Source organism: Macrotis lagotis, chromosome 3 (assembly GCF_037893015.1).
Source record: "Macrotis lagotis isolate mMagLag1 chromosome 3, bilby.v1.9.chrom.fasta, whole genome shotgun sequence".
Taxonomy (NCBI): Eukaryota; Metazoa; Chordata; class Mammalia; order Peramelemorphia; family Peramelidae; genus Macrotis; species Macrotis lagotis.
The window spans coordinates 247862033-247888460 of NC_133660.1; the positions used below are offsets into that span (position 1 = coordinate 247862033).

Consider the following 26428-nt stretch of genomic DNA (forward strand, 5'->3'; position numbering starts at 1 on the left):
ATATTAATGAAACCACAAGTTTGAAGCAAATTTTTAAAAATGTTGAATATTGTTCCTTTGCATTATGTATATTAGTAAAAGTGATGTTTTTGATGATTTCTTGTCTTTCTTTCAAACCAAGGTATGGTGTGGAACCTCCAGGTTTAATAAAACTGGAAAAAGAGATTGAACAAGAAGAAACACTCTCAGCCCCTTCTCCTTCCCCTTCTCCCTCTTCAACAAAGTCTTCTGGAAAAAAGAGCACAGGAAACTTATTGGATGATGCTGTAAGTAAAGCCAGTCAAACTTCTGAGCAAGTGCCTAATGCTTCTAGCAACTATAGACTTAGTCAAAGTTAGAATTTATAATTGTGGGATCCTGGGTTAATCACATAGCCTTTTGTGCTTCAGGTTTTTTTGTCTATAAAATGTGAGAGTAGATCTCAATGATCTCTTAAGTTCTCTGTTAGCTCTAAACCAATGATTCTAATATCTACAATTATGTTATATTCTATTAAATTATATTAAGGTGCAAAGCACCCAAAATACATGGGTATGAAATGTAGTGGCTTCTAAAAATTATAGGGAATGGTAATTCTAAGAGCTTTGAATTAAATATGTTTTATCATTTCAGATCTACTTTAAATTCATGGGGGAGCATTATTGGTATCTTGATGTCAGCCATTATATTGCCTATAGAGGGGAGCAGAATCTGGTCAGATGTGTTGGCCATGGTCAGAGTCTTCTACAGATGCAAAGGTTACTCATGACAAGCAGAGAGAATAAAAAAGAATGCTTGCCTGCTAGGATTAAACCATATATAAACGTAAAAAGAAAGCATTTCAGTCTTTCTCCTTCCCTCATATGACAACCTATCCTTTGTTATCACTTCCAAGTTCATCACTGAAAATAATGAAGGAAATATGACACTTATCTTAAAAGAAGTTCAATAAACACAGTCTAGTTAGTTCTAGTATCATTTCAGTGAGGCTCAGCTCATTGGGTAGCTATCAATATATCACCTCACAGAGACACAGCCTAGACTATGCCTTGGCCAATCATCTTTGCATATCTTTTATTCATTTATTCGTTTATTAATTAATTTATTTATTCATTCATTCATTTGTTTATTTATATGTTTATTTGTTTGTTTTTCTTTGTTTTTATTTAAGGCAATGGGGTTAAGTGACTTGCCCAAGGTCACACAGCTAGATAATTATTAAATGTTTTAGGCAGGATTTGAACTCAGGTACTCCTGACCCCAGGGCCAGGTGCTCTATCCACTGTGCCATCTAGCTGCCCTGCATATCTTGCCTCAGAATAAGAAAAAAAAAAAAGCATCCCAATGACTAGAATCAACCATGTGATGTATTGCTACTTTAGAAGATTGTCATTTCTTCCTTTTTTTATAACTTTGAACTAAAATTGGTAGACTTTGTTCAGTTATTGTGGAGGGCACTGGTTGGTTGGTTGGTTCTTGTCCTTCGTTATCGAAGATGACCAAAATGACATCACTATATTTGAGATAAATTACAGTGTGTCTGACTGTGGCTGATCAGACCAATAGGAACTTGGAATGCTCTACCACAGGTGGGGCTCAAATAGTCCATGTGAACAATTGGGGTGGGTACTCTAAACTTATGTATGTTAATTTTCCTTTGAGCAAGGGGGGAGAGTATTACTCAGTCATATGAAATTCCTTTGAACTTTAAGCTTCTGTGATTCAATGATATTAAAAATATATACAACTGTTTTATAAGGGTCATGAATGAGAAAGGGAGAATGACTCCAAAATTCATCTCTGCCAATTGGGAGTGGGGGGCGGGGTGGAAATAAGAAAGAATGTTCTTCCACATCTGAGACAGTAACATCTTTATATAAAGGCCAGAATATTTGTTTTCTTAATTATAAGACTATGGCTGGAAAAAAGTACAATTTAGTGATTTCAACTGGACTTGATAACCAAATACCTAAGTCTACCCTGCCCATTCCAAAATTACAAGGATCAGAGATATATGCCATACAATAATGTATGTCTCTGCTTTGCTATGGTGTATATGAAAATCTGTTTAATCATGACTTCTGGATATTGGGAGAGGCAGAAGAGAATTAAAAGAATAATACTTAAGAGATTCAAACATCTTATAATTTCATATATATATATATATATATATAACTACATCTTAGCAAATTGATTTTGTACACATATATACAAAGTAAAAAATTCCTAGTATTTATATAATATTTTAAATTTTACAAAGTGATTTACCCATAGTTTTCTGATTGATGCTCACAACAATCTTATGGTGCTTTTATTATTCTCATTTATATTGAGAAAACAAAAGCTGAGACAGATCAACTGACTTAAGATCATTTCTGAGGTAGGACTTTAATTCAAATCTTTCTTGAGTATTTTATACCATCAAGATGCCTAAAAGACACAGGTCCATACATGAGAGGTCTTCACATCTTGATATGGCATGTCCAAGTCTGTCTTGAGCTGGCACACTTTGTGAGAACCCAGGGTCACTTTCCCACCACAATGTGGCATAGATATTGAGGAGAATTCATTTCAAATATTCATAGAAGGACATGGTTAAGAATCCCACAGTATCTGAGGGCAGCTAGGTGGTGCAGTGGGGGCAACTAGGTGGCACTGTGGATAGAGCACCAGCCCTGGAATCAGGAATACCTGAGTTCAAATCCAGCCTCAGACACTTAAAAATTACCTAGCTGTGTGACCTTGGGCAAGCTACTTAACCCCATTGCCTTGAAAAAAGCCTTAAAAAAAGAATCCCACAGTATCCATTGAAAATGTAGATGAGTTTTGATCTTATTAAGACAAAAAAATCATATTTTGTAATTTAAAGAAGGACCAGAGTAATTGTCTTCTTTTTTCCTCCCTCATCTGACCCATGGGACCAACTCTGAGAAAGATGTGTATATGAGGGAGTGGTGAAGTAATTTAAGAGGGACCCAAGGAAATGGAACATCTTGGATAGATAAAGCTTTCTCTCTAAAAAGCAGAGGTGGAAGGGACAAGATACTTAATAATTACCTAGATGTGTGACCTTGGGCAAATCACTTAACCCCATTACCTTGCAAAAACAAAAGCAAAAAGAAAAGCACTCATTTAACATATCCAAGAAATGATCATTTAGCCTTTGCTTTCTGATTGCCAATGAGGTGGAGCCCGCCACCTCCCTTATCCTTTGTGAAAGCTCAAATGGTTAAGAAGCTTTCCTGACATCAAGCCTAAATTTTTTGTCTTTTTTTAAATTTTTACCCCTAGTCCTACTACTTCCTAGGTCAAGAAAAATAAATCAAATTGCTCTTACATATGACAATTTTCCTTAAAAATAATTACTATAAACATACTTAACAACACTGCCCACAAGTCTCTTTCCCAGAAGAAACACATCCTCAATTCCTTTAACAGTTCCTTGTATGGCAGGAACTCAAGGTCTTAAGTCTCCTGGTCATGCTCTTCTATTCACCTTTCAGCTTATCAGTGTTCTTCCTAAAATGTGGCACTCAAAATTACACTCAATACTCCAGATGGGACCTGACCAGGGCAGAGAATGGCAGCATGTTTGGCTTCGTCTTCTTGGATGTTGTCTAAGATCACATTATCTTTCTTGGCTGCCATATTACACTATTGACTCCATTCAGGAGAAGTCGAATGAAATTAAAGACATCTAAAAAGGGCCATGAAAGTCACTCAATTGACCCGACCCTGTATAATGTTTCAGATTCTTGTATTTTTTAAAAGGTGAATTTCTAATATCAGTCAGTCAAGATAATAGTCATTTTATTCAAAGTCTGTATTATTCATTGCCAAGGAGAAAACAGCATGCTGCCCTGACCTTAAACTCTTGTATTCAGCTAAAGCGATGGCACTATTGCTGATTGGGTGATATTCTTCATATTTGAAGAGTACTAAAATGACATCACTATGTCAAGTATGCAGTAGCTCAAAAAACACATGAGATGAGTTAGAGTTAGAGTCATCTCAACTCCAAATGTTCATATGCACTATTTTTTTTTTTTTGTGAGGCAATGGGGTTTAAGTGGCTTGCCCAAGACCACACAGCTAGGCAATTATTAAGTGTGTGAGGTCGGATTTGAACTCAGGTACTCCTGACTCCTGGGCTGGTGCTCTATACACTGTACCACTTAGCCACCCCGCTATGGACTATTTTTGCCTGACCTGTGGTAGATCCTTCTTAGCTTCTATTGCTCTAATTAACCTCAGTTAGACACAATGTGCCTTGACCCCAACACAGTGATGTCTTTTGCGTCCTCTTCAAGAATGAAGGGCAACAACCACATTGGGGTCAATGTACTATGTATCTGATTGTGTCAATTAGATCAATAAGAGCTCAAAAAGCTCTACCATGGGTCAGACACAAATAGTTCATATGAACATTTGGAGGAGAGAAATCTTTAAATTCATGCATCTCTTGTTTCTTTTGAGTTCCTTAAATTGTGTTATCATTCTAAATGAATTTTGTTTTTTGTTTTTGCAAGGCAATGGGGTTAAGTGACTTGCCAAAGGTCACACACTAAGGTAATTATTAAATATCTGAGGCCAAATTTGAACTCAGGTCCTCCCAATTCCAGGGTCGATTCACCGGGCCACCTAGCTACCCCATTCTAAGTGTATTATGAAAGAAATGTTTTATTTCAGAGACAATGGTGATAGGTTTTAAAAAAAGGAAGTCACACAAATGTTTCAAACCCTTTCAGGGGGAGTTAGAGAAACTATTCCTTTTGTGATGACAACTAGTGGGAATGGAAATTCATGTGCCATTCTTGATTAAAATTAGAATGTAAAATGGCCATAGATTGTCTGTAGAATCTTGTGTTTTCTGAATGAGATTTATTAGCTCTTTCAACTTTGGTAAAATGAGCTGTTATTTGAAAAAAAAAGAACTAGATCTATGTTGAGATATCATATTCAAGTAAGGGTTCTGTTTTTTTTTTTTTTAACAAATAACATCCTGCCAGTCAGTCTCCTCATATTTCCTCCTTGAGCCCAGCAAGAGAATAATGAGATAAAAGAAATAGATGGCTCTTTTTGGTGGCCAGCTCAAAACACCTCCTTTAGTCTGGATATCAGTAGGGAAGCACAACAGGCATCTATCTAAGTGAATTTATTCATTTGCCTTGAAAATCATTATTCAGTCTTGCTAAGAATAGAGAGACAAGGCTGAATTCAAACCTTTACCTTTTCTGGAGAGCCAGTCAATGTGATGAATAAAGTTCTAAGAAAAGATTAGTATTCTTCCTCTACCTAAGCAACTTCCTCTGTTTGGGGTAATGATAGATGGTATAATTCAGGGTAATTTGGCAACTGTAGACTTCCCATCTCATCAGAAACTTGGCAAGTAGCCAGAAGGACACCTGCCAGAGGCTATAGTAGCTACCCAGCTCATCCCAAGGTAATGTAAGAAGCACAAATTTCTTTTATCAGGTATTCCCTTCCTAACAGCATATTTCCTCTGCCCACAGAATACATTTGTTCATAGACTCACAGGATATCAAAGTTGGAAGGGGACCTCAAAGGTCAGCCAATCCAACCTGTGCCTGAGCAGGAACCTTTTCGACAACATTCCTGACAAGTGGTCATCCAGCCTCCACTTGAAGAACTCATGATGGGCGACTTATTACCTCCTGGGGAAACTTTTTTCACTTTTTGGACAACTCTATGTGTTTCTTTATATGAAGCTGAAACATCCTCAATTTACTCCAAGTTATGTCTTCTGGGGTCAAGCAGACTCTACATAATCACTTTTCTGTGCAACAATCCTTCATATTGAAGACAGCTATTACGTTTCCTATTTCTGCACCCCTCTCCATAGTCTTCTCTTCTTTAGGCTAAACATCTCAGGTTCTTTCAACAATTAATGATGGAATATACTTTCTAGCCTCCTTGTTATCCTGGTGACCATTCTCTAGATATGCATCAATTTATCAATGCTCTTCTAATAATGTACCCCAAACTAAACATAGAAATTCAAATATGAATCAATCCGAGCATCATGGCAGAACTCTGCTGAAGAAGGTTTCAATTATTTTTCAGTATTCTATTCCCTATATCCTAATTTTACCTATGAAAAAACCAAGGCCCAGAGGATAAAAGTAATTTTCCCATGATTCTGTAAGTCATTAAGATTCAAAACCAGTTCTCAATACCCATGCTCTTGACTGCCATGTTACATTGTTGATTTATGAAGAACTCTCTGTTACAACCCCAAAGGATTTTTCAAATAAGCAGTTATTCAGTCATTACTCCTTCCAGTCCCCAAGTCCCTGTCATCCTATATTTGTATCGTATAGGACTTCACTTAAACTGATCTCATTTCTTCTAATTCGATTTGGCCTAAATAATCTGTCAAGATTTTTGGCATCCTAATTCTTTTGCAAAACATGATAGTCAGTTCTTCATCTGTTCTCTCTCACCTGTGAAAGCATCTTTCCCTCAGATGAAGAGGGCTTGTATTAATGAGAAACCATCTACATAAATATTGGTGTGATATGCTTTCCAAAGACAGATCCCTCAAAGAAATGCTTTCTGACCTTGGAGATATTAAACTGTGGAGAATTCTGTGTATACTCTCGTAGTACTGCTCTTTTTGGAGGTGAATAGCATTATTTTTATCAAGAGTTCTTTGAGATTGTTTCTTCCAGCACAAAAATATTCCATCAAATTCATATACCATAACTTATTCATTCCCCAATTGATGGGCATCCCCTCAATTTCTGGTTCTTAGCAACCACAAAAAGAACTATTATAAATATTTTTGTATAAGTAGGTCCTCTCCCCACCCTTTTTAAAAATCTCTTGTGTACAGGTCTTGTAGTAGTACTGTTGGATCAAAGGATATACAGTTTATAGTGGAAGTACTATTCTGAAGGAAAACTCCATCCTATTTCTGTCACAATTTATGGATTGGTTAGCTCCATTGACAATGAGGCAGCCTGACTCTTCTTATCCCAGAACTCATAAACTATGACTCTGTTGTTCTGGTTATCTCTTGTCATCTTCTAAAGATAGCATGAGGACCTGCTTTGTGCAATGACTAGAATGGTAGCAACTTTCCTTATGCTTATGAAAAACAATGTAAAGCAGTCATGGCTCACATCTCAGTTATCTTTTGATATATCACTTTTTTCTTGGTCATGATCTTAATGGATTATGAATTTCTACTCTTGGTAATTTCGACGTCAAAGAAAGAATTAGACTCTATGTTGGAAGTTTCAGGAACAAATCACCTCAGGTGGAGGGGGCTGCTCCCAGAATTTCAGTACCTCCCTCTTTTTTTCCAAGAAAGTATTTGATCTTCCTTTACAGCCCATATTTTGGAAGAGAGTGAATCTTCCCCTTGCCCTTCCTTCTGCCACAACTTCTACCTTTAATTAATACAACCATTTTCTTCCTTCTTTGGATTCCTAGTATTCTTCAATTGTCATGGGACCTTTGTATGGGTGGAGAGAGAAGGTGTTTGTGATTACAGTGTTAGGAAGACCTACATGAAAAGGAAAATTTCTCAACAAAAGGATACATATTTAATGGTAGAATTTCCTACACTTGGCCACCTAGTTGGATCAAGATACTTTCTTTTTAGCCCAGCTATCTTTGGGATCAGGTAATGACTTGTGTTACAGCTGCATCTTTTCCCCCTTGTGACATGTACTTTCTCTTCAGAAAATGTTCAGGAAAGACTGCAAGGAACTTCCAAATTCAATCTGTTTTGAATCTTATTTATGAAGTTATGAGAGATCCTACTTTTCCTTAACGCTCATTATTATTCAAACACCATATGTATATATCATTTAATATGTATATGGACTTTGCCTTAAACTTAAAATCTAGTATAAGGTCATAACAGTTAAAGATAAATGTTATGTAAATGGATAAATATATATATATATATATATATATGTATATATATATGCCTTAATTGCATAAAATATGTTGGTATTGAGTAATATATGCAGAAACAAATTTGGTGAGCTTGGATATCTTTCTATCATTATGTAGATTTCTAGGTGATTCTGGGTACATGAGGAAAAGGTCCTTGGATGAAATCTCAAAATTCAAAGTAAAATATCCTGCTTTCCTAATTTTAAAACAACAATTGGTTTAACTATCTCTTATTTTGGAAGCATTCAAATTTTCCTTTGAAGAATTACAGAGGGCAAAAATATATATTTTATCATATTAAAAATTTCAACACATTGACTTAATCCCCCAAATATACTTTGCCTGAAAGGATGAATGAAACTCATAATTCTTAGACTACTGCATTATCATCAACATCTCATGAATCACTCAATCTTCATCATCTTTTTAAAATTTTTCCATCATTGTCATTCAGCATACCTCAATTACATGTGTATTATATACAGGACACTGTGCTAAGTACTGGACAGACAATAAATATGGTCCTATAGTTGCAGAACTACAATGGGTATAGAAAAAGATATTTGAGGAAGACAAGCTTAGGAAAAGTACCAAGGGACCGGAATATGAATTCAGGGGATAGGAATGATCATAGCCCTGATGTGTTTTCAGTATGATTTAGTGGACCAATGAGACTTGAGCTGGGTTTTGAAGGGTAAACTAAATAGATTAAAAGGGAAGAAGGCATCCCTAGCAAAGAGAGAGTGGTATGGGCAATGGGTCAAGAGAAAGAATGTGCATGGCATATTGGGGAAACCAATGAATAAATCCTTTTGACTTCATCAGAGATTTCAGATGGGGAAGATATTTTTTTGGTTGAATTGAAATAGCAGGATTTTAGATTGCAGAGGTGGGGAGGTGCAAAATGGCAGAGATCCTGGAATGCTGAGATTTTGAATGGTATTCCTGTAGTCAGTGGGGAGCCATTGTGGTTTTTGGATCAGGGGCAATGGCATGCTGAAAGTGATGTTTTAATAAGATATATCTGGCATCTGTGTATGGAGTTGGAATGGGGAAGACAGGAATCAAAGGGGCCAGTGAAGGTAATATTGCAATATTTCAGAAATCATGTGATAAGGGTCTGATATTATAGTGTTGGCAGTGGGAATGGAAAAGAAAGGATGAATGTAAAATAAATTATCCTGGAAGAATGCCCTTGGACAAAACTGTATAAATGTTGCACAGTTCTGAAGCATATCTATGCCTTTGTAAAGGTACCAATAAATACCTTCAGGAAATATCATTAGACTTTAACATTTGTATATTTAGGGCAAAATCTGTTCTGTGTTTACCAAAATCCTGGTCCAGAGTGACTATTATTAGTCAAATGGATGATTGCTTGTAAATTTGAAAATGCTATATACATGTTAGCTATCATTAGAAACAAAATCAATTATCTAAATTCCAGATTTCCTTCAGGAAAGAAAATAATGGTTGATTCTTATGTTACAGGTGAAACATATTTCAGAAGATCCTCCTTGCAAATGCCCAAACAAGTTCTGTGTGGAGCGTCTCTCACAAGGAAGATACAGAGTCGGAGAAAAGATCCTTTTCATTAGGGTAAAAAAAGTTTTAATTTTCCCCTAGTTGTTCATTCTACATGGAAATAATAAGTACTTGGGGGAGGGGAATAGGGTACCGTACCAAATGTTTTCTTTTACTTTCTCCTTTTAAGCTTTTACATACACATGATAGAGTGTAAACAAACAAAAAAAAAACCCAACAGGATGGAAACAAAAGTTAAGAAATCTCCTTTGATGGTTTTCAAATGAAATCAAACCCCTCTAAAAAAAGTAGTCATGAAATTCTTCCTGATTTATACACACATTGGACTCAAACCTGTCGAGTTCAAGTTCTCATTTGCTAGTTTGATTTTTGCTTTATGTTTTTTCTAGATCATCTAAGCAAATGTCCTACAGTCTGGGAGTGAATAATGCAAATAGTGATAAAATGAAAGTACTTTTCATTTCTTAGATGAGTTCCTAAGTCAGAGGCTTTCTGCATTGATATTTTAATTAATATTTTAGAACTATCATTGAAATAAGTTGGTGTTCCTAGTCCATTTCTGAAATTGATACTTTGTCTAGCTGCCTTGGCAAAAAAAAGACTAGTCCTTCCAGGAATTATTCTAAATGAATATGTTTTCTATTTTAAGAAGTGGTTCATTAAATTCAGGTTTCCAATGCTCCTCTTCATTTATTCTGTGATTGGTTTTGCAGATAATCATGACTTTGGTTTCTTAAAATAGTCTTTCACTTTTTCTAAGACTGGACTCATTTTTTTTAAAGAAAGGAAATTATATTTCACTTTTATTCATAGGACATCTGCAGTTAATATATTGGATATTTTATGCTTTTGCTTAACTTCAGGCAATGCCAAAAAAGTGAGTTCACAGGATTTTTTTTTCTTCTATGCTTATTTAGTATTTTTTAAAATTTTCAACCTGTTATTGCAAATTAAATCATGGAATCATATAATTTCAGAGACCTCAGTGGTCTTTTACCTGAGGAAAAATGTCCTTTACAGCAAACATGACAAATGATCATCTAGTCTTTGCATGGAGACTTCCAAGGTTAGTGAAAACTTTACTTCTTGTGATAGTATTCCTATTCCATTTAGGAATCGGAACAATTACAAATAAATTTTTCTTTTTGTCAAGTCAACTTGCCTCTTTGAAACTTTCATATATTTTTCCTCCTTCTCCCCTGTCATCCAAAAAGAGCAAATATTTTTATCTTCATGGTAATCTTCAAATATTATTATTATCATTATTATTATTATTTAGGTTTTTTCAGGGCAAATGGGGTTAAGTGGCTTGCCCAAGGCCACACAGCTAGGTGATTATTAATTGTCTGAGTCTGGATTTGAACTCAGGTACTCCTGACTCCAGGGCTGGTGCTCTATCCACTGCATCACCTAGCCACCCCATAATCTTCGAATATTTAGACACATCTCTGCAATTTTTCTCCAGACTAAACATCCCTAATTCCTCAAATCAATCCACTTCTGATTTGAACTCAAGATCCTTCACCATTCTGGTTTACCTTTTCTGGACATTGTCTAATTTATCAACATATTTCCTATAATAAGATGCTGATAATGGCGTGCTGAGAATACCCTCTTCTAGATGGAGCCAGACTAGAAACCATAATTTCCTTATTTCTAAATGTTCTTCCTCCTTTCAGTCAACCTAAGATGATCTTAGCTTTCTGGGCATCATGTCATCCTGTTGACTCATGTCAGGCTTGTAGCCTAAAATAGCACCTTTTGATCTTTTTTTCAGATAAACTGTTTGTCTAGGCATGCTTCCCCCAAATTATGAAGTTGTCCTTTTGAACTAAGCAGGACTCTCTATATATTTATCAATTAGTCTTCCACATTATTAGATGTGATCAATAGTATAGACAAAGCTCTTATTTAATACTGACTTGGAATCTCCTATTAGGTATTTACCTCAGCTTTGTGTCATATGATAATGTAACAAATATTCCCTCAATTTTTTGCAAAGATATTGCTTATAATATTAAAAAAAATCATAGTATGAAGAACCAGTTCCTGGGATTATATGTTAGGGATTTATTCTAAGTGGACAATCACTACTTTCATTCTGACCATTCAACCAATTTATTGTTATATAGGCCCTATCTCTCTTCATCATTTTCACAAAAATAGCACTATTAACTTTATTAAATTCTTTGATAATCCTAGAATTCCAGGTTTATCATATATTTGTAGTATTCCTAGAAACTGCTAGTTTAATACCTCCGATTCCAAAAAAGAGGGGAGGGGGAACTAACATCATCTTGGAACTTATGCTAGATTTTTGTGATCCCTACTTTTCTTTTAGATGTTTCCAAATCATTCATTTAACATTATAGTCTAAATTTTTCCAGGAATCAAAGTCAGGCTCATTGAACTATAATTTTCAGACTCCATTCTTTTCTATTAAAATGATATTTTCCTTTCTTGATTCTTATAGAACCTGTTCAGTTCTCTACAATATGTTAAGTATCAGTGAATGATTCAGTACTCATATATGCCATTTGTTTCAGGACTTGAGAATATCTTTCATCTGGGCCAATTATTTGAGCTTATCAAAGAAAGCTAGACTCTCTCTAACTGTTCTCTTATTTTCAATTTTTTTATTTGACTATCAGTCCCTATTAGCCATCTTGATTCTGTCTTTCATGGTCCAAAGTTCATTCTCCTTGGCAAGAGAAGAAGAAGAATAACAACTAAGTAGTTCAGCCTTCTCTTTCTGCCATCAGTTATCATTGTTGAATTCAGTCTGAGTTATAGTCCTCTTTCTTTGAGTTTCCTTTTTCAAAAAAATATTACTTTTGAAAATAAAATTTTTGTTATTCTTAGCTTTCCTCACCAGTCTTTCAGGTCATCTTCGATGTTAGAAAACCTAATATTTTTTCTGATAATATTTTTCCTTCTATAGTCTTTCTTTTTCATGCCACTTTCATAGTATTTAACTTCCATTACCTTACCTATCTTTCGTCCATGTTTTCTTATTTTAAAAATCAAAACTGTTTGACAATTTCCTTTTATATACATACACATTGGTCTCTTGAGACAATTAACGTCTGTGTTTTCTTCAGGATTTTTTCTCTAGATTGTGTTCAGAATTTCTTCTTTGGGAGGTTCCCATCACTTCTTAATTGACTGACCCTATGTAATTTTAGTACATGACATTCTCTCTATTCTTTGAAACCAAAAATTTTGGATACATATAAAATATGTCTAGCTTCCTCTCCTTTTCCATCACAGTCTCTAAGATGAAATGGTTGGTTCTATCTAATTTCTATCATTTTCAATCTTAACAACCATTTGTCCCTTATTGGTCAGAATTATATTCAGAATAGGAAGTGGTTCCTCAATTTCTTCACATTTTTTTTTCAGGATGAAATTACTGTTAAACTAAGTCAGGAAATTATTAGCAACACCCCTACCCCCCCCACCCCATGTAAGAGAAAGATAGACAGAGACAGAAACTGAGAGAGACAGACAAAACCAAATTCAGAGAGACAGACAGAGCCATTTAAAGATAGAGAAAGAGGTAAGCAGAGACACGGATCCAGAGACAGAGACACGGAGACAGATATTGATATATAGGCATAAATGTCTATATAGCTATAGCATCTATCTATTATTACTTTCTATCTGTATCTATACATAATTGTACAAACAATTGAAGTCTTTCATCAATATTATGTGGTTTCTATACTAGCCTTCTGATTTGTTCCCCAAATTTCTCATCTATCTCTTCATTTTTTCTAAATGGTTTATAATATTCTATGATGGCAGTACATCTTTATTCTTATTTCTATGCTTCACTGATTTTCACCAAAACACTCCTCACTATGCTGCCCTTATCTGGTTCCTGCATTTCCTCTTATAAGTGTGTCATCATCTTCATATATATAAAACACTAATCTACCAATTTTCTCTCCCTTTGGTTTATCCTCTATTTTTTGAAGAATACATACCTTGCCCCAATCCCTTGTTCTAGGCATGGGCTCATCTCTCCAAATGTCACTAATGCCTTGTGAAGTCAAATTTGCCATCTTGAGTACAAATCTTGACTTGACTTTCTTCGGTACCCAAATTAAATATATGTGTTCATAAACATCTGAGGCAATGGATTTGACTAGTGGCTCCTTTTTTAAAAAAAAACTTCTTTAATGATGGTGATAATAATAACAATAATAACAAAAATGATAATAGTCAACAGTTATATAGCATTTGCTATGTGCCGGTTGCTGATCTAAGCATTGTGCAGTTAATATCTCCCTTGATCCTCACAACCTTGTGAGTTAGGTAGGTGCTATTATCCATATTTTAAAAATGAGGAAACTGAGGCAGGCAGGGGTTGTCATTTGTTAAGTAACTCTCTCTGTATCCCTATCTTTATGTCTGCCTCTGACTGTCCTCTGTGTATGTGTGTTTTTCCCTTTTATTTCTGTCTCTGACTCTATATTTCTTATAATAAACCAGTCTAGATTTAAACTCAGATCTTTCTGATTTCAGTTCCTCTGCTCCAACTATTCTGCCACCTAGCTGCCCCTATAATAAGAATAATTTTCTATGAACTTCTGAGTATACTCTCATAAAACTATTAGTTTTTAAATGTTTACATATATTCTTTTTTTTTGTCTGTTTGCTTTTGCTATTCTTCCTCCATTCTAATTAGAACTCTCTGTGGTATCTAGATTGAAAGATAGTTTTCCTGCAATTATCTCATTTCCTTTTCAATTTAAAGTTTCTGAATTCATTGACTTCCAAAGAAACAGTGAGGAAAACTCTATCTTGTTGGAAGTATTATATGTGCCCATTTGAATTATCAAGTGAATAATAAATATCTGATTGAATGATTCCTATTAGGTCTTGAATACAATATACAAAAATGTTTTCAGATCTTCCTGTTTTTATTAGGTCAACAGAGTGCTGCTTCATATCTTTTATCATGGAATCACTAATCACCATTACTCTTGTGGAATAATCTGGTTTCCCAAAGAGCCTGAGGTTCTATGTCATCATTTTTAGAGATAAAATAGATGCTTCTTCTTAAATATTCAGCTCTCTCCTTTCCAGGAAGAAACTTTTGTTAGTTTCCTGGCTTCAAACATTTAATAAACCTTCTTCCCCTTCTCTTCTCAGTGATATTCTTCCATTGTCAAATCTTATCCACGTATGATTTTCCTTCCACTTCTTCAGTTGCCTTTTCTTCTTTTATTTCACATTGAAATCCTGTTTCACTGTTTTGCTTTGTTCTAAAGGGATACTTGATTCCACTTGATATTTTTTAGAGAAGAGTTATCTTTCTAGCTCTTTTACCTTCTTTTCCTGGAAGTAGATCAACTTGCGATTTGAGCATAGATAGCAGCCTTTTAGTCTTGGCAGAAATAAAAATATCCATGATCTACAACATTTATTGTAAAATTCTACCTTCTATCCATCCTTGTGAAAAGTGAGACCCTAAGACTTGCAGTATTTTTTTTAGTAGCTACCCTGGAGAGCAACCATGACAAATTTTTTATGGGTTTCCTCAAGTCCAGAAATATTGCTTTCCTTCTCATCTCCTTAGGGCCTTAGGGAAAGACCACATCTTTTTCCTTTACTTATGAAGATTTTATGTTCCTTTCTTAATTACCTTATCAAGTATTTTCATTCCTTTCTAAAGTGATTCATCTTTTCTTCTGCAACTCTTCAAGCCCTTTTGCTTCTCTTCCTTCAGTTAGAATCCTTTTCCTTCTCAGGACCTTCATCTTCTCCTCTTCCTTGACTGTTTTCAGCTCAAATCTTTCTTCTTCAATTTAAATTTTATTCCATATCTTCTCAATTAACTGTTCCTCATGTCCATTTCATTAAGCTCTGATATTCCCCTCCTTCTTGTTGTCCCCTTCCTCTGCCATCTCTCTTCTCCCATGTTCAGATTAGGGTCTCCTTCCCAAGTTCAGAGCCCTGCAAATCATCTTCATAGTTTTTCTTCAACTTTAGTTATTCTGTACTTTTTCCTAAATGACTTCTTTTTATAGAAGTCAACTATCACAATGTAAATGATTATGACTCAAGTTTTCAAATCATTATATTCCATGTTATTATTGTTACTGTTTAGTTGTTTCAGTCATGTTGAATTCCTTATGACCCCTGGAGTTTTCTTGACTAAGATGCTGAAGCTGCTTTATCATTTCTTTTTCCAGCTCATTTTATACATGAAGACACTAAGGTAAACAGGGTTAACTAACTTGTCCAGCAAGAGTCAGTAGTAGTAGTAAGAGTAAGAGCTGGATTTCAACTTAGGTCTTCCTTATTCCAGGCCTGGCACTCTTTATTATATTGCCTCACTGCCTTTATATTTCATGGTAATATATAAAACAATTTCAATTATTGAATTTACCAATTTTTAATCACTATGTTAGAGTGTTTATTTTTTATTTATGTATTTATCTATGTACTTTTCCTTTCTTTGGGGGGGGGGAGGTGGAGGGAAATTTCTAGATCTGTCATTTCATTGATGTAGCCAATATTGATTAGGAAACTCTTTCTACTAGTATAACTTGCTAACTTCTGTGATTTATAGCCTTAGAAAAATGCACATGGCATTGAAATTTTAAGTGACTTGCCCAAGATCACATATAAGGTAGTACGAATAAGAAGTGAAACTTGAACCCTGGTTTTCTTGACTCTGAGGACAGTTCTCTATTAATCAGGGCAAGCTGCAGGTGTCTCTATTTATCTACTGTCATGAATGTCATTATACGTAAGCAAAATATCAATGTATGATTCATGTATGGGCATCAATATGTAAAGCATTGCATTATTTTAAATATATAATCAAACTCTCAATTCTTATTTTTAAAAGACAAACCATTACCATTTTCTTTTTAACTGTGAACTATTTTTATAATACTCAGCAATAGAATTGAATTGCTTTTCAAAGCTTCAGATCATTTATGAAATTCCAGGCTAAGATTTCATTTTAAATGTACACATAAGTATCTGTTGCCCTTCATCCTTCTAAAATTCCACATAAAATCATATAATGCCAAAATACTTCATTGACAGAGAATTTGTATTGTCCTTTAATAGAAACTCTAGAGCTATGGGGTTTTATCACATAACACCTCCCTGACTCTTAGAAGTCACCAAGAACACTGTGGGACATTAATATGGTTACTATTTTTTAAATTTTAAAATAATTTTAATTAATTCTTTTTAAAAATAAGATAATTGCAACTGATAATATGGAAGAGTAACTATTTGCTGTATTGTTCATGACTTTTCAAATGTAGGAAATGTAGAAATTGTGGAAACTTTCCAAATGTGGAAAAAGTACTGGTGACTAATTAGGTGATAGAGCAAACAGAATGTTGGACATGGAGGCAGAAGTTTAGAATTTGAATGCTGTCTCAGAAACTTGTTATCTTCATAACTGAGAAAAATCATTTCAGTCTTAAGCCTCCTTATCTATAAGCTGAGATCAATGATTGTTGTGAAAATCAAATAAGATAGAATATGTAATGTACCTTGCAAATTTTAAAGTGATGTATAAATGCTAGCTATTATCATTGTTGCTTTTGTTGTTTATTGTTGTCTGTTGTTTTTAGGAATAGAAGACTGGGGTTGGAATCTTAGTTTTGCCATTTACTGTCCTTGCAGGCTTGTAAAATCACAGAACTTCCTTGTATATAGATCTAAATCTATGATCTGGTTGAGATGGGATCTATGAACTAATCTGAATAAGTATAACATGCTTTATCAGATACTGCTGGGATACCAGAAGGTTGCCATATTCTTCCAGTAGGTGTATATTGTTATCTTTTGTTTTGCTTTATCCTTGACTTCAAGAGATGTTTGAGCAATAGTTATGTTTGCTATTTTATCGACAATGACTCGATACTTTTTCTGGTCCCTCAGACTCATCTAAGTCATTCTGGTTTTGTGAATCAACACTCATGTGTGAATCAACACTTCATAAGGAGAAAAATATTTTTGTCATGCAAATTACTAGTTCTCAACAAATCAAGGATTTTATGTATCGACACATTTTAAAGCATTTTGAAGTATGACTATATAAATGTATATCTGTTTGCGTGTGTGTGTGTATAAATCTTCATATGTGCAAAAGTTGTTTCTTTTTCAAAAACTCAGTGTAGCCTTGACTATTTAAGAAGATTATTTTTTTTAGGTTTTAAGGAAAATTACATTTATTCTTTTTCCCTCTAGTGTTTTTAAATTATTTTTGAAGGAAATATTATTTTATATATTTATGTTTCCTAATACATACAATGGTAGTTTTCAACAATCATCTTTCTCAGATTTTGAATTTATATTTTTCCCCTTACTCTGTTCCCTCTCTCCTTCCCCTGACAGAAAGCAATCTAATATAGGCCATACAAATATAATCAAGCCAAATCCATAGTAATCATGCTATGAATGAATAATCAAATTGAAATGGAAAAATAAAATTAGAGAGAAAAAAACATAATACCTAAGACAACTTTTAAAAATAGAAGATAGTAAACTTTTGTCTGTCTTTAAACTCCACAGTTCCTTCTCTGGGCAGGGATGGTAGTTTTCTTTTTTTTTCTTTAAATGATATTTTATTTTTCCAGTTACATGCTATGAAAGTTTTTCGACATTCATATACATATTTTAAAATTACATGATTTTTTTCCACCCTCCCTTCCCACCTCCATCCCTCAGTGGCAAACAGTCAGTCGAATATTGTGTATACACAATTACGTTTACAGATTAGTCATTTTCAGTATGAGAAATTAGGATTAAGGGAAAAGAAAGAAATACATGAGATAAGAAAGAAATACATAAGAGAAATTTTTAAAAAGTGAATTTAATGTTCATTCAGATTATGAAGGGGTTTTTTTTATTTGTTTTTCTTCCTCTGGATGTGAATAGCAGATTATTTCAAAGACTACTTTTTTTCTTTATTCTTTCAATTGTGTATTCTCAGATACTCACAAATTCCGCAATCATCAACAAGTCACTTAAGTCTTCTTAGCTGTGATATCCTCTTCTACAAAATGGAGATAATAGTGGACATAAAAAAAGAATATAATATAATTCTTAACTATGTAGCTTTTAATCTGGAACAGGGGGAATAACTTTAGATCTCACAGGAGCTATTTGTGTAATGAACTGGTTTGGTTGCTTTTCAGCATCACGAAATAGAAATTTATCGTGTCTCCTGTAGGAAAACACCTTCATTAAGGTGTTTGACTTATTTTATTTATTTCCAGTTGTGTGTTATGACATTTACCTTATAACCTTTTTTAGAATGTGTTGAAATGTTAAGACTTTCTATGTGTGGGATATTATACAGAGACAAGAGTATACACTCATCTACATGTTTACATCTGCCTATGGGTATTCTTTCATTCATACACTGTTACATTTGACTAATAAGAATCAAAAACAAAATAAACAAAGAGACTTCAAGATGAAGAAATCACAGAGACAAGAGACAGACAGGACCAGTGCCTATAGGAGGCAGTATGGTACAATGGAAAACCCATTTGCTTTGGAATCCTAGGGTTTGAACTTGAGTTTCTTTTCTGCTACTTATTATTTCCTTTGTCATATTGCACAGGTTAATTTATCCCTCTTGGTTTCACAGTTCCATATTTGTAAAATAAGGAATTTTGACTAGAGGACCTTAAAGTTCTCTTCCATCTCCTAATGTAGACATGATCCTTTGATTTCCTACCAAAACAATCAACAGGAACATCAAATATCTTAACTTATCCATGTTTATATACAATATAAATATACACAAATGTCTTTGTGCAGATATATGTAGCCAAGTATGATTGATAAAATACAGAGAAAAAATTTAGGTCATTTAAAGACAGTCCGTTTCACACCAACTGCAGATAGAATAATCAAACCTTTGTTCAAATGGGAACTAATTCTGCCTTTTCTTTTTCCCCCTCCTACTTTTTCTTTTTAATTTTTTTTTGACTAATAAAAGCCAAGTCCTCAAGCTTGAATTGTTTTACAGTGCCTTCCTCTGGGAATCTTCATTTTGTTTACTGGTTTATTGTGGGGATCAAATAACAAAAGTACAGCTCATTTCACATTATGCTTTCTAATAGGCTTCTGTCTCAGAGTGGGAAAGATTTCAGGTTGTTTTGAATGACCTTTGTATTTAGTAAAGGCTGATGAATCTCATGTGTTGATTTGGGCCTCAGGGTTGGAGTTTACCTAATTTAGAGGGAGAGATTCAAAGTCTATGATTAAGTCAAAAACTTCTCCAAGTATTCTTAAAAGCATAAGTAGAGTCAGATTTTTACATTTATTTTTTTTATAAGCTTTTAGTCACTGTCTTTAACACGACACATTTTTCTACCATTGCATTGATCGGGTTGATCAATAATCCTTACATTAACATCAATACTGACTCTATTCATCCAATACTGACCTATCACACAACTGAGTACTGTTTTTGATCAAAGGTTTTTTTTCTGTGTCAGTACAATTGTTTTGCCAAAGTTTTCTTGTAATTAATGTGCTTAATTTTGTTTATAATATTAAATCAATTCTGCATTTCTAGTATAAATCCAATCTGGTCATGTTGTTTGATATTTATGATGTTTTCTGTAAACTCTTGACTAATGTTTTATTTAATCTTTTTTTTTCCAATGGTGTTTGTTAGGCATATTACACTATAGATTTCTTTCACTGTTCTTACCAGTACTAAGATCATACTTGGATCATAGAATGAGTTTAGTAGGAATCTTTCTTTCCCTATTTTTGCAAACACAGATGCAAGTTGGGGGGGCATCAGATTATTTAACTGGTTCTTCCTCCGTTGTGTCTTTATTAAACTTCATTTCTATTGTGAATTATTGAGATCAGCGTCTTCTGGACTATGGGATCCATTTCTGGCTTGTTTATACCCCCCCCGGAGGTAGATATAAGGTCAAAGTCATTTTTTCCTGTCCCTGAGTTTAGAATGAAAAACTGACCTTGTCACAAATAGCACCTAAATAATTTCCCTTTCCTTCTTGAAATTCATCAGCCCTGTACAGGACTGACCCTAGGGAAAATATTTAAGGAGGTGAACATTGTCTTTCAAATCACTCATTTCCTTCTCTCTTCTTTAACAATCCCTACCTCTTTTTGAAATTTCCCCTCTTAGGGGCTCAATGTTTTGCTGCTATTTACTGGCTGCAATCCCCAGTAGTATTCAATACTCTGAAATTCTCTTTCCTTCCTTAAAATATGTATGGATGTCCACAATGAGGACAACTGGGAAAGTTAAAGAAAATGGTTTAGAATCATAGAAGATATCTAGGTAATGAATCTGGGATCAAAAGAAGGAAAGAAACTGATTTAAGCTCAAATAGATGGTAGGATTCAAATACAGATCCACTAACTCTAAGGCCAATGATTTGCCTCTCTTAAAACAACCTAAGAACACATTAACTTTCTTAGTTGAATTAATGTGTCTAAAGGTTGCTGATAGATTTATATGTCATCCTCTCAATGAAACACTTTTCATTTTGAGAAAGAAAATTTCCATATTTTTACCCAAAGAATGAGCAAAAGTTATAACTTGGGCCTTAGCATCAGTCAATGAAGGAAATATTTAGAGTTAGGCTAACTTTTTTGGCATCCATGAAATGATATTTCTTAGTGATACAACACATTACAAAGTTATTAACTGTTCATTTGAACATTTTCAGTGCCATATTAAATGACTGCAAAATTACAATGGAATGGAAAGGAAGGAATATATTATAATAGCTTTAAATCTATACTCTTATGATTTTATCCAAAGAATACCCAATAAGAGAATCAATAATATGATTGGTAATATCAAGGAGAACAAACATTATTTGCCCAGAGAAGTCTGGTATATTGATTTTGAAATAATTGTGAAAAAAAAAATATTGGTCTATGGGAAATAGTACATTGCTCCTTCCTTTCTACTTAAGACCTTGGTTCTATACAAAAATGGGTTTGTGACATCAGATATCCTTTCCTTAGGAATCAGGAATATTTTGGCTACAACATGCTAGATTTCAGACTGATATGATTCAAAACATTTGTATTTTTAAAAGCTCAAATGGAGAATTTTTCTCTAGTTTAAGAAACAGGATGACAGAGACAACTTACCAAAAATACAAAGAATAATTTAATCTGAAGCTAACTGGAGGGATCCTGAGAATGGCAGCATGTCACCTTTTCTGAACCGCTTCTGAATTCAATCATTTCAGATCAATGGAAGGGTCATATTTGCAGTTACCTATTCTGTGTGTGTGTGTGTGTGTGTGTGTGTGTGTGTGTGTGTGTGTGTGTTTTGTAAACCATAAAAATTCTACAGAACTGCATCAGGGCAGGAAAATGAACTCACAGTATCTATCCCAGCAAGAGACTAGATTGTGTTGCTATAGCAACTGAGTCTAGAAATTTCTTCTGGGACTTGCTGTGGGCAGGTTCAGCAATAGTGATGGAGATGACTTTTAAGGCTACTGTTTTGACACATATTGATTTACTCTTAATAAAAAATAGTACAATTCAAGTTTTACTGGCTTCTGGCTGATGAAAAATGAGCCATTGCATAATCATGAAAAGTAACAAAGAGATTAATGCCTCTGTTTACATTGATGGAAACATTCCATAGACTATCAATATATGGATGATTTTTTTCACATTGCAGAGGCTACTGGGGAAAAGCCATTGTTCCAATAATGCATATGTCAGACTCTGACCTTAGACAAAAACCTGAGGAAGTAACTATGGCTCTTTCAGGAATAGGTCCTGTTTTGTTGGTTTTCAGGTTCACAAGGAGAATGCTGGATTTGGTGTCAATGTATACCTTCTCTTATCCCTGTATAAGTTTGAGCAAGTCATTTAACTTCTCTGGTTCATTATCAGAAGCAGTCAGACTAGATGACATTTAAGGTTCATTCCCTCTCTGGATTTGTGATGCTATGATCTAATTTGATTTCTGGTTCTGCCACTTAATGCATTATTCAGTGATACAGTGGAAAGATAGAGCTTCTAACTGGGAGCTAGGAAAACCTGAATTCAATTCTGCCTTAAGTACTTGCTAGCAGGGACCTTGGATGAGTCATTTAATCACTTTTAGTCTCAGTTTTGTCATCTGGTAAAAAGTGATGATAATTCTAGGACCTAACGCATAGGGTTATTGTGAAAATCAAATGAGATAAGATGACATGTAAGGTGCTAAATGACATTTTTTGATCATTGTTGTCATCATCATCATCATCATCACCAGAGTTGTTGAATCTCTCTGAGCCCTGGTCCCCTCCTCTGTAAAATGGGAATGGAAGGGCTTGGATTAGATGCTAGTTTGTAGTACTTAGGCTTTTTTGTAACTCCAAATATAGGATCCTTTCCTGTGAAATGGAAGGTTTCACTAAGAAAGCCCTACTAGGATTTGGAATACTATCGTACTTACTTTGACCAGTTCTCTGAACTATAATTCATGGATCATTGCAGCTAAATGCTTTCAGAATATACATCCTTTTCTTCCCTGGCAACTGCCACAAATCTGAACATTTTTCAAGAAGAATACCTGACATTTGGAAAGTCTGGGCAAGCATTTTGTTTCTATTTCAAAATTTAAATTCTTCTCTCTTGATGTTTATGCCCTATAATGGATGGCATATTGTAAAAGAAAGAATAGTATTTGTCAATCAAGAATCTTGACTCTTGTGTGATATTGGGAGATCCACTAAACATGACCTTGTCTCATTTTCCTCACTTGCAAAATAAGTGAATGGAGCTAAATGATACTTCTAAGCTTTCATAGTCTTTGGTCTATAAACACTCAGATTTAATTTCCAATTTATTAATGTCAATAATGTAATTTGCATATTTTAGAGGCATCTTTCAGATGATGTACTTTACACATGTCAATCAACTCTTCTTCCACTGAGAGATGTTTTTCTTAGAAATAGAAAAATAAATAAGAATCCATCTTTAAATGTAACAAAGTGGTATGGTGGTATTTATCCTGATGGTTGTTCCCATAGATTGGGACCATTCAGCCTTAGAAAATTATAAATTAATCTTTGACAACAGACTGTAGACAAAAAATGAGAAGTATGATCTGAAATATGCCCCTGAGCTAGAGAAATGAACAAATTCACCTCTTAATATTTCTTAACTAATTGTGTTGTGGTATGATATGGAAGTTGTGGGGTGGGGAAGTTTGGAGATTGAATATGAATTCAAAGGAAGGACGTAGTGTGAGGATGTAGGCCTTCATTTCCTTATCTTTGATTTAATGGGAAGAGTGAGAAGAACAATACATGTATACCAAAACAAATCAGTGCTTTCTTCAGCATCATTTATAACTATTTGCCATCATTGACTGCTAAGACTAAGAAGAAAGAAAATGACTTGCCACATTTCAATCTGAATTTTATAACCATCCTTTTCTCACTCTAAATCCCCTAACAGCGATCTCTGTACATTTCTGTCATACTGTGATATGTGACTGTATCCTAGGTCAGCTGATTAGTTTTCCCTTTCCAGACATCCAGGAAAAAATGTCCCTTTTCAACTGCTGAAAATCCAAATTATTTAAATCTGTGGAGATGTATTTGAACTGAAAAATCAAATGAGTGTGTTGAGAATAAGAGCAGATCTCATTATACATTCCAGATTTCAGAGTGGCTGTTGTTCTCTTTCTGTCTTGACAAATGTATTATTTAGCAGCAGTCTATTACCTCACTCCTCACTATGACTGTTTCTGCTTTTCACAACTCCTTAAAGGAATTCATGGTTTATAGCAAAAAAAAAAAAATCAGAAGCACTTAGATACTTTGCTGCTCACTTCAAAATGATTTTTACTGTGTATTTATAGGGATAGAATTGCTTTCAGTGGTTTGTTTGTACCACATATAAAAAAGGAGGGCCTGTGGTTTGATTTCTCTGGAACTAAAATTTAAATGACCCAGTCTGCTATTTTGATAATAGTATATTACATTGTCTTTTTTCTCCCCTTCCTTGATAATTCACTCTTTCCCTCCACTAAATCTCTACTCTGGTATTTAACTATGGGTTAGGAGGTGCTCAGTGACTAAAACAGTAAAACCTAGGCTCTTTAAGGTTTTGCCAAGTTACATGGGTTTGCAATAGGAATCTCATAACAAACTGTGTATATATACTATTCATGGCCTAATAGTGGCTTATCTCCAGAGAATTAGCTGGCAACTCTTAAAACTATGCAAGTGTGGATTTCTGTGGAGAAATCTCCCACAGGGCCAAATCTTTGAGAAATACTTCTGTTTTGACATTCAGAATTACCTAATATGCAGAATTCTGCAGTTCAGAGGGTGTTGATTATAAGAGAAAAATGAAAGAATAAGAATATTTTATGAGTTAGGAAAATTTAATTTAGAATTATTCATACTAGCCTCACAAGTAACTCCTACAGTGTATGTGGTGGTGATATGGGGATGAGGTAAAGAGATGGGTAGGGACAAGGAAGGGAGGGTGAGAGAGTTAAAATAAAAATTCAGACAAAAATAGTATAATAAGGTATAATTAAAAGACTTCTGAATTTGGAATCAGAGGACCTGAATTTCAACAGTGACTGACACTGTTTGTGTGATGTAAGACAAGTCACTTAACATTTCTGGGGGTTAGTAGCTTTATTTATAAAATGGGGGGGTCATGGACTGGACAGCTACTGAGATCCCTTTTATCTCTATTGCTACCATGCTATACATATACAGACGATCCTATGTTATAGAAATAACCTGTACTATCATGGAAGGCACATGGGATTCTATAGAGTAGGAGTCAGGAAATTTCATTCCACCACCAGTTATGATCTTCCTGACTATCAGTTTCCTTCTTGGTGAAATAATGGAATATAATGAATTTATTCTAAATCTGCCAATTCTAAGTCTATGTATTACTTTGTGATCCTGTTAAGGTCAAAGAGAATGCTGGAACAAATTCTATGAAAAAATTCAAAAAGCCTATCCAAAGTAAGTTGTTGTCTTGGGTGATAATATGGAAAGCTACTACTTTTGGAATCAGAAGACTTTGAATGCAAATCCCAACTCTGCATTTTAATAACTCAGAAGGCCCTTACCCTCTCTGGTCCTCTTTCTTTATCAATAAAATACAGGGGTTGGGTTACATGACCTCAGAGATCTTTCCCAACTCTATACCTGTGATCTTGTGATTCAGATTCTTACATTTGCATCTGGAAAGAATATTTCATTTTGGAATTAATGATCTTTTGTTTTTTTTTCTTAGTGTGATAACCATCTTGCCAAGTTCTTCGGTGTGTATTTTAATGAACCTGAATCAGTGCTTGGTTTGTATGTGAGTTTTACTCCTTGCCTATGTTCCAGTAGCATCTACAGTCACTTGGGACTTCACTCAATTTCTGTTAGAGTTGAGAAAGAGAAAATATTGACACAAAAAAAGGAGGGATTTTAATCTGCTCCATGAGCATAGCTATTGGTTTCTTCAATGATGTAGCCAAAGGGCTTTTTTTTTTCAATGTAGAAACTATACTTAAAAATCATTCAAAAACCAGTTTTTACTGGATATGTAGAATATTCTCATTAGACTTAAACAATTGACATTGGGGGGTAGCTAGGTGTCACAGTGGATAGAGCACTGGTCCTGGAGTCAGGAGTAACTGAGTTCAAATCCAGCCTCAGACACTTAATAATTACCTAGTTGTGTGGCCTTGGGCAAGCCACTTAACCCCATTGCCTAGCAAAAACTAAAAAAATAATTGACATTTATTTATAATGACCTGCTCAGGTTGAAATCAGATTGCCCCCACCCCCCAATATAACCAGGATCTCCTCATCTCTGGTAAGATTTTTTAGGACTAAAAGAACATGTTGTTTTGGGGAGGTTGTGTGTCTACACTGAGAGTGTGTGCTGGACAGAGAATTGAGTTGGAATCAGAGAACCTGGATTCAGATAGTTGTCATTCTTACAACTT

General features: G+C 34.5%; 1 protein-coding gene across 4 annotated transcripts in view; it reads left to right on the forward strand.

Moving 5' to 3' along the window:
- GAS2 (growth arrest specific 2) overlaps window positions 1-26428 on the forward strand; it is a 175729-nt gene that overhangs the window by 113507 nt on the left and 35794 nt on the right. For all 4 annotated transcript variants that reach the window (XM_074230393.1, XM_074230394.1, XM_074230392.1 and 1 more), the window contains exons 6-7: window positions 122-266; window positions 9400-9507. In XM_074230393.1, coding sequence (XP_074086494.1) covers window positions 122-266; window positions 9400-9507 — 253 coding nt within the window. The remainder of the gene's footprint in view (window positions 1-121; window positions 267-9399; window positions 9508-26428) is intronic.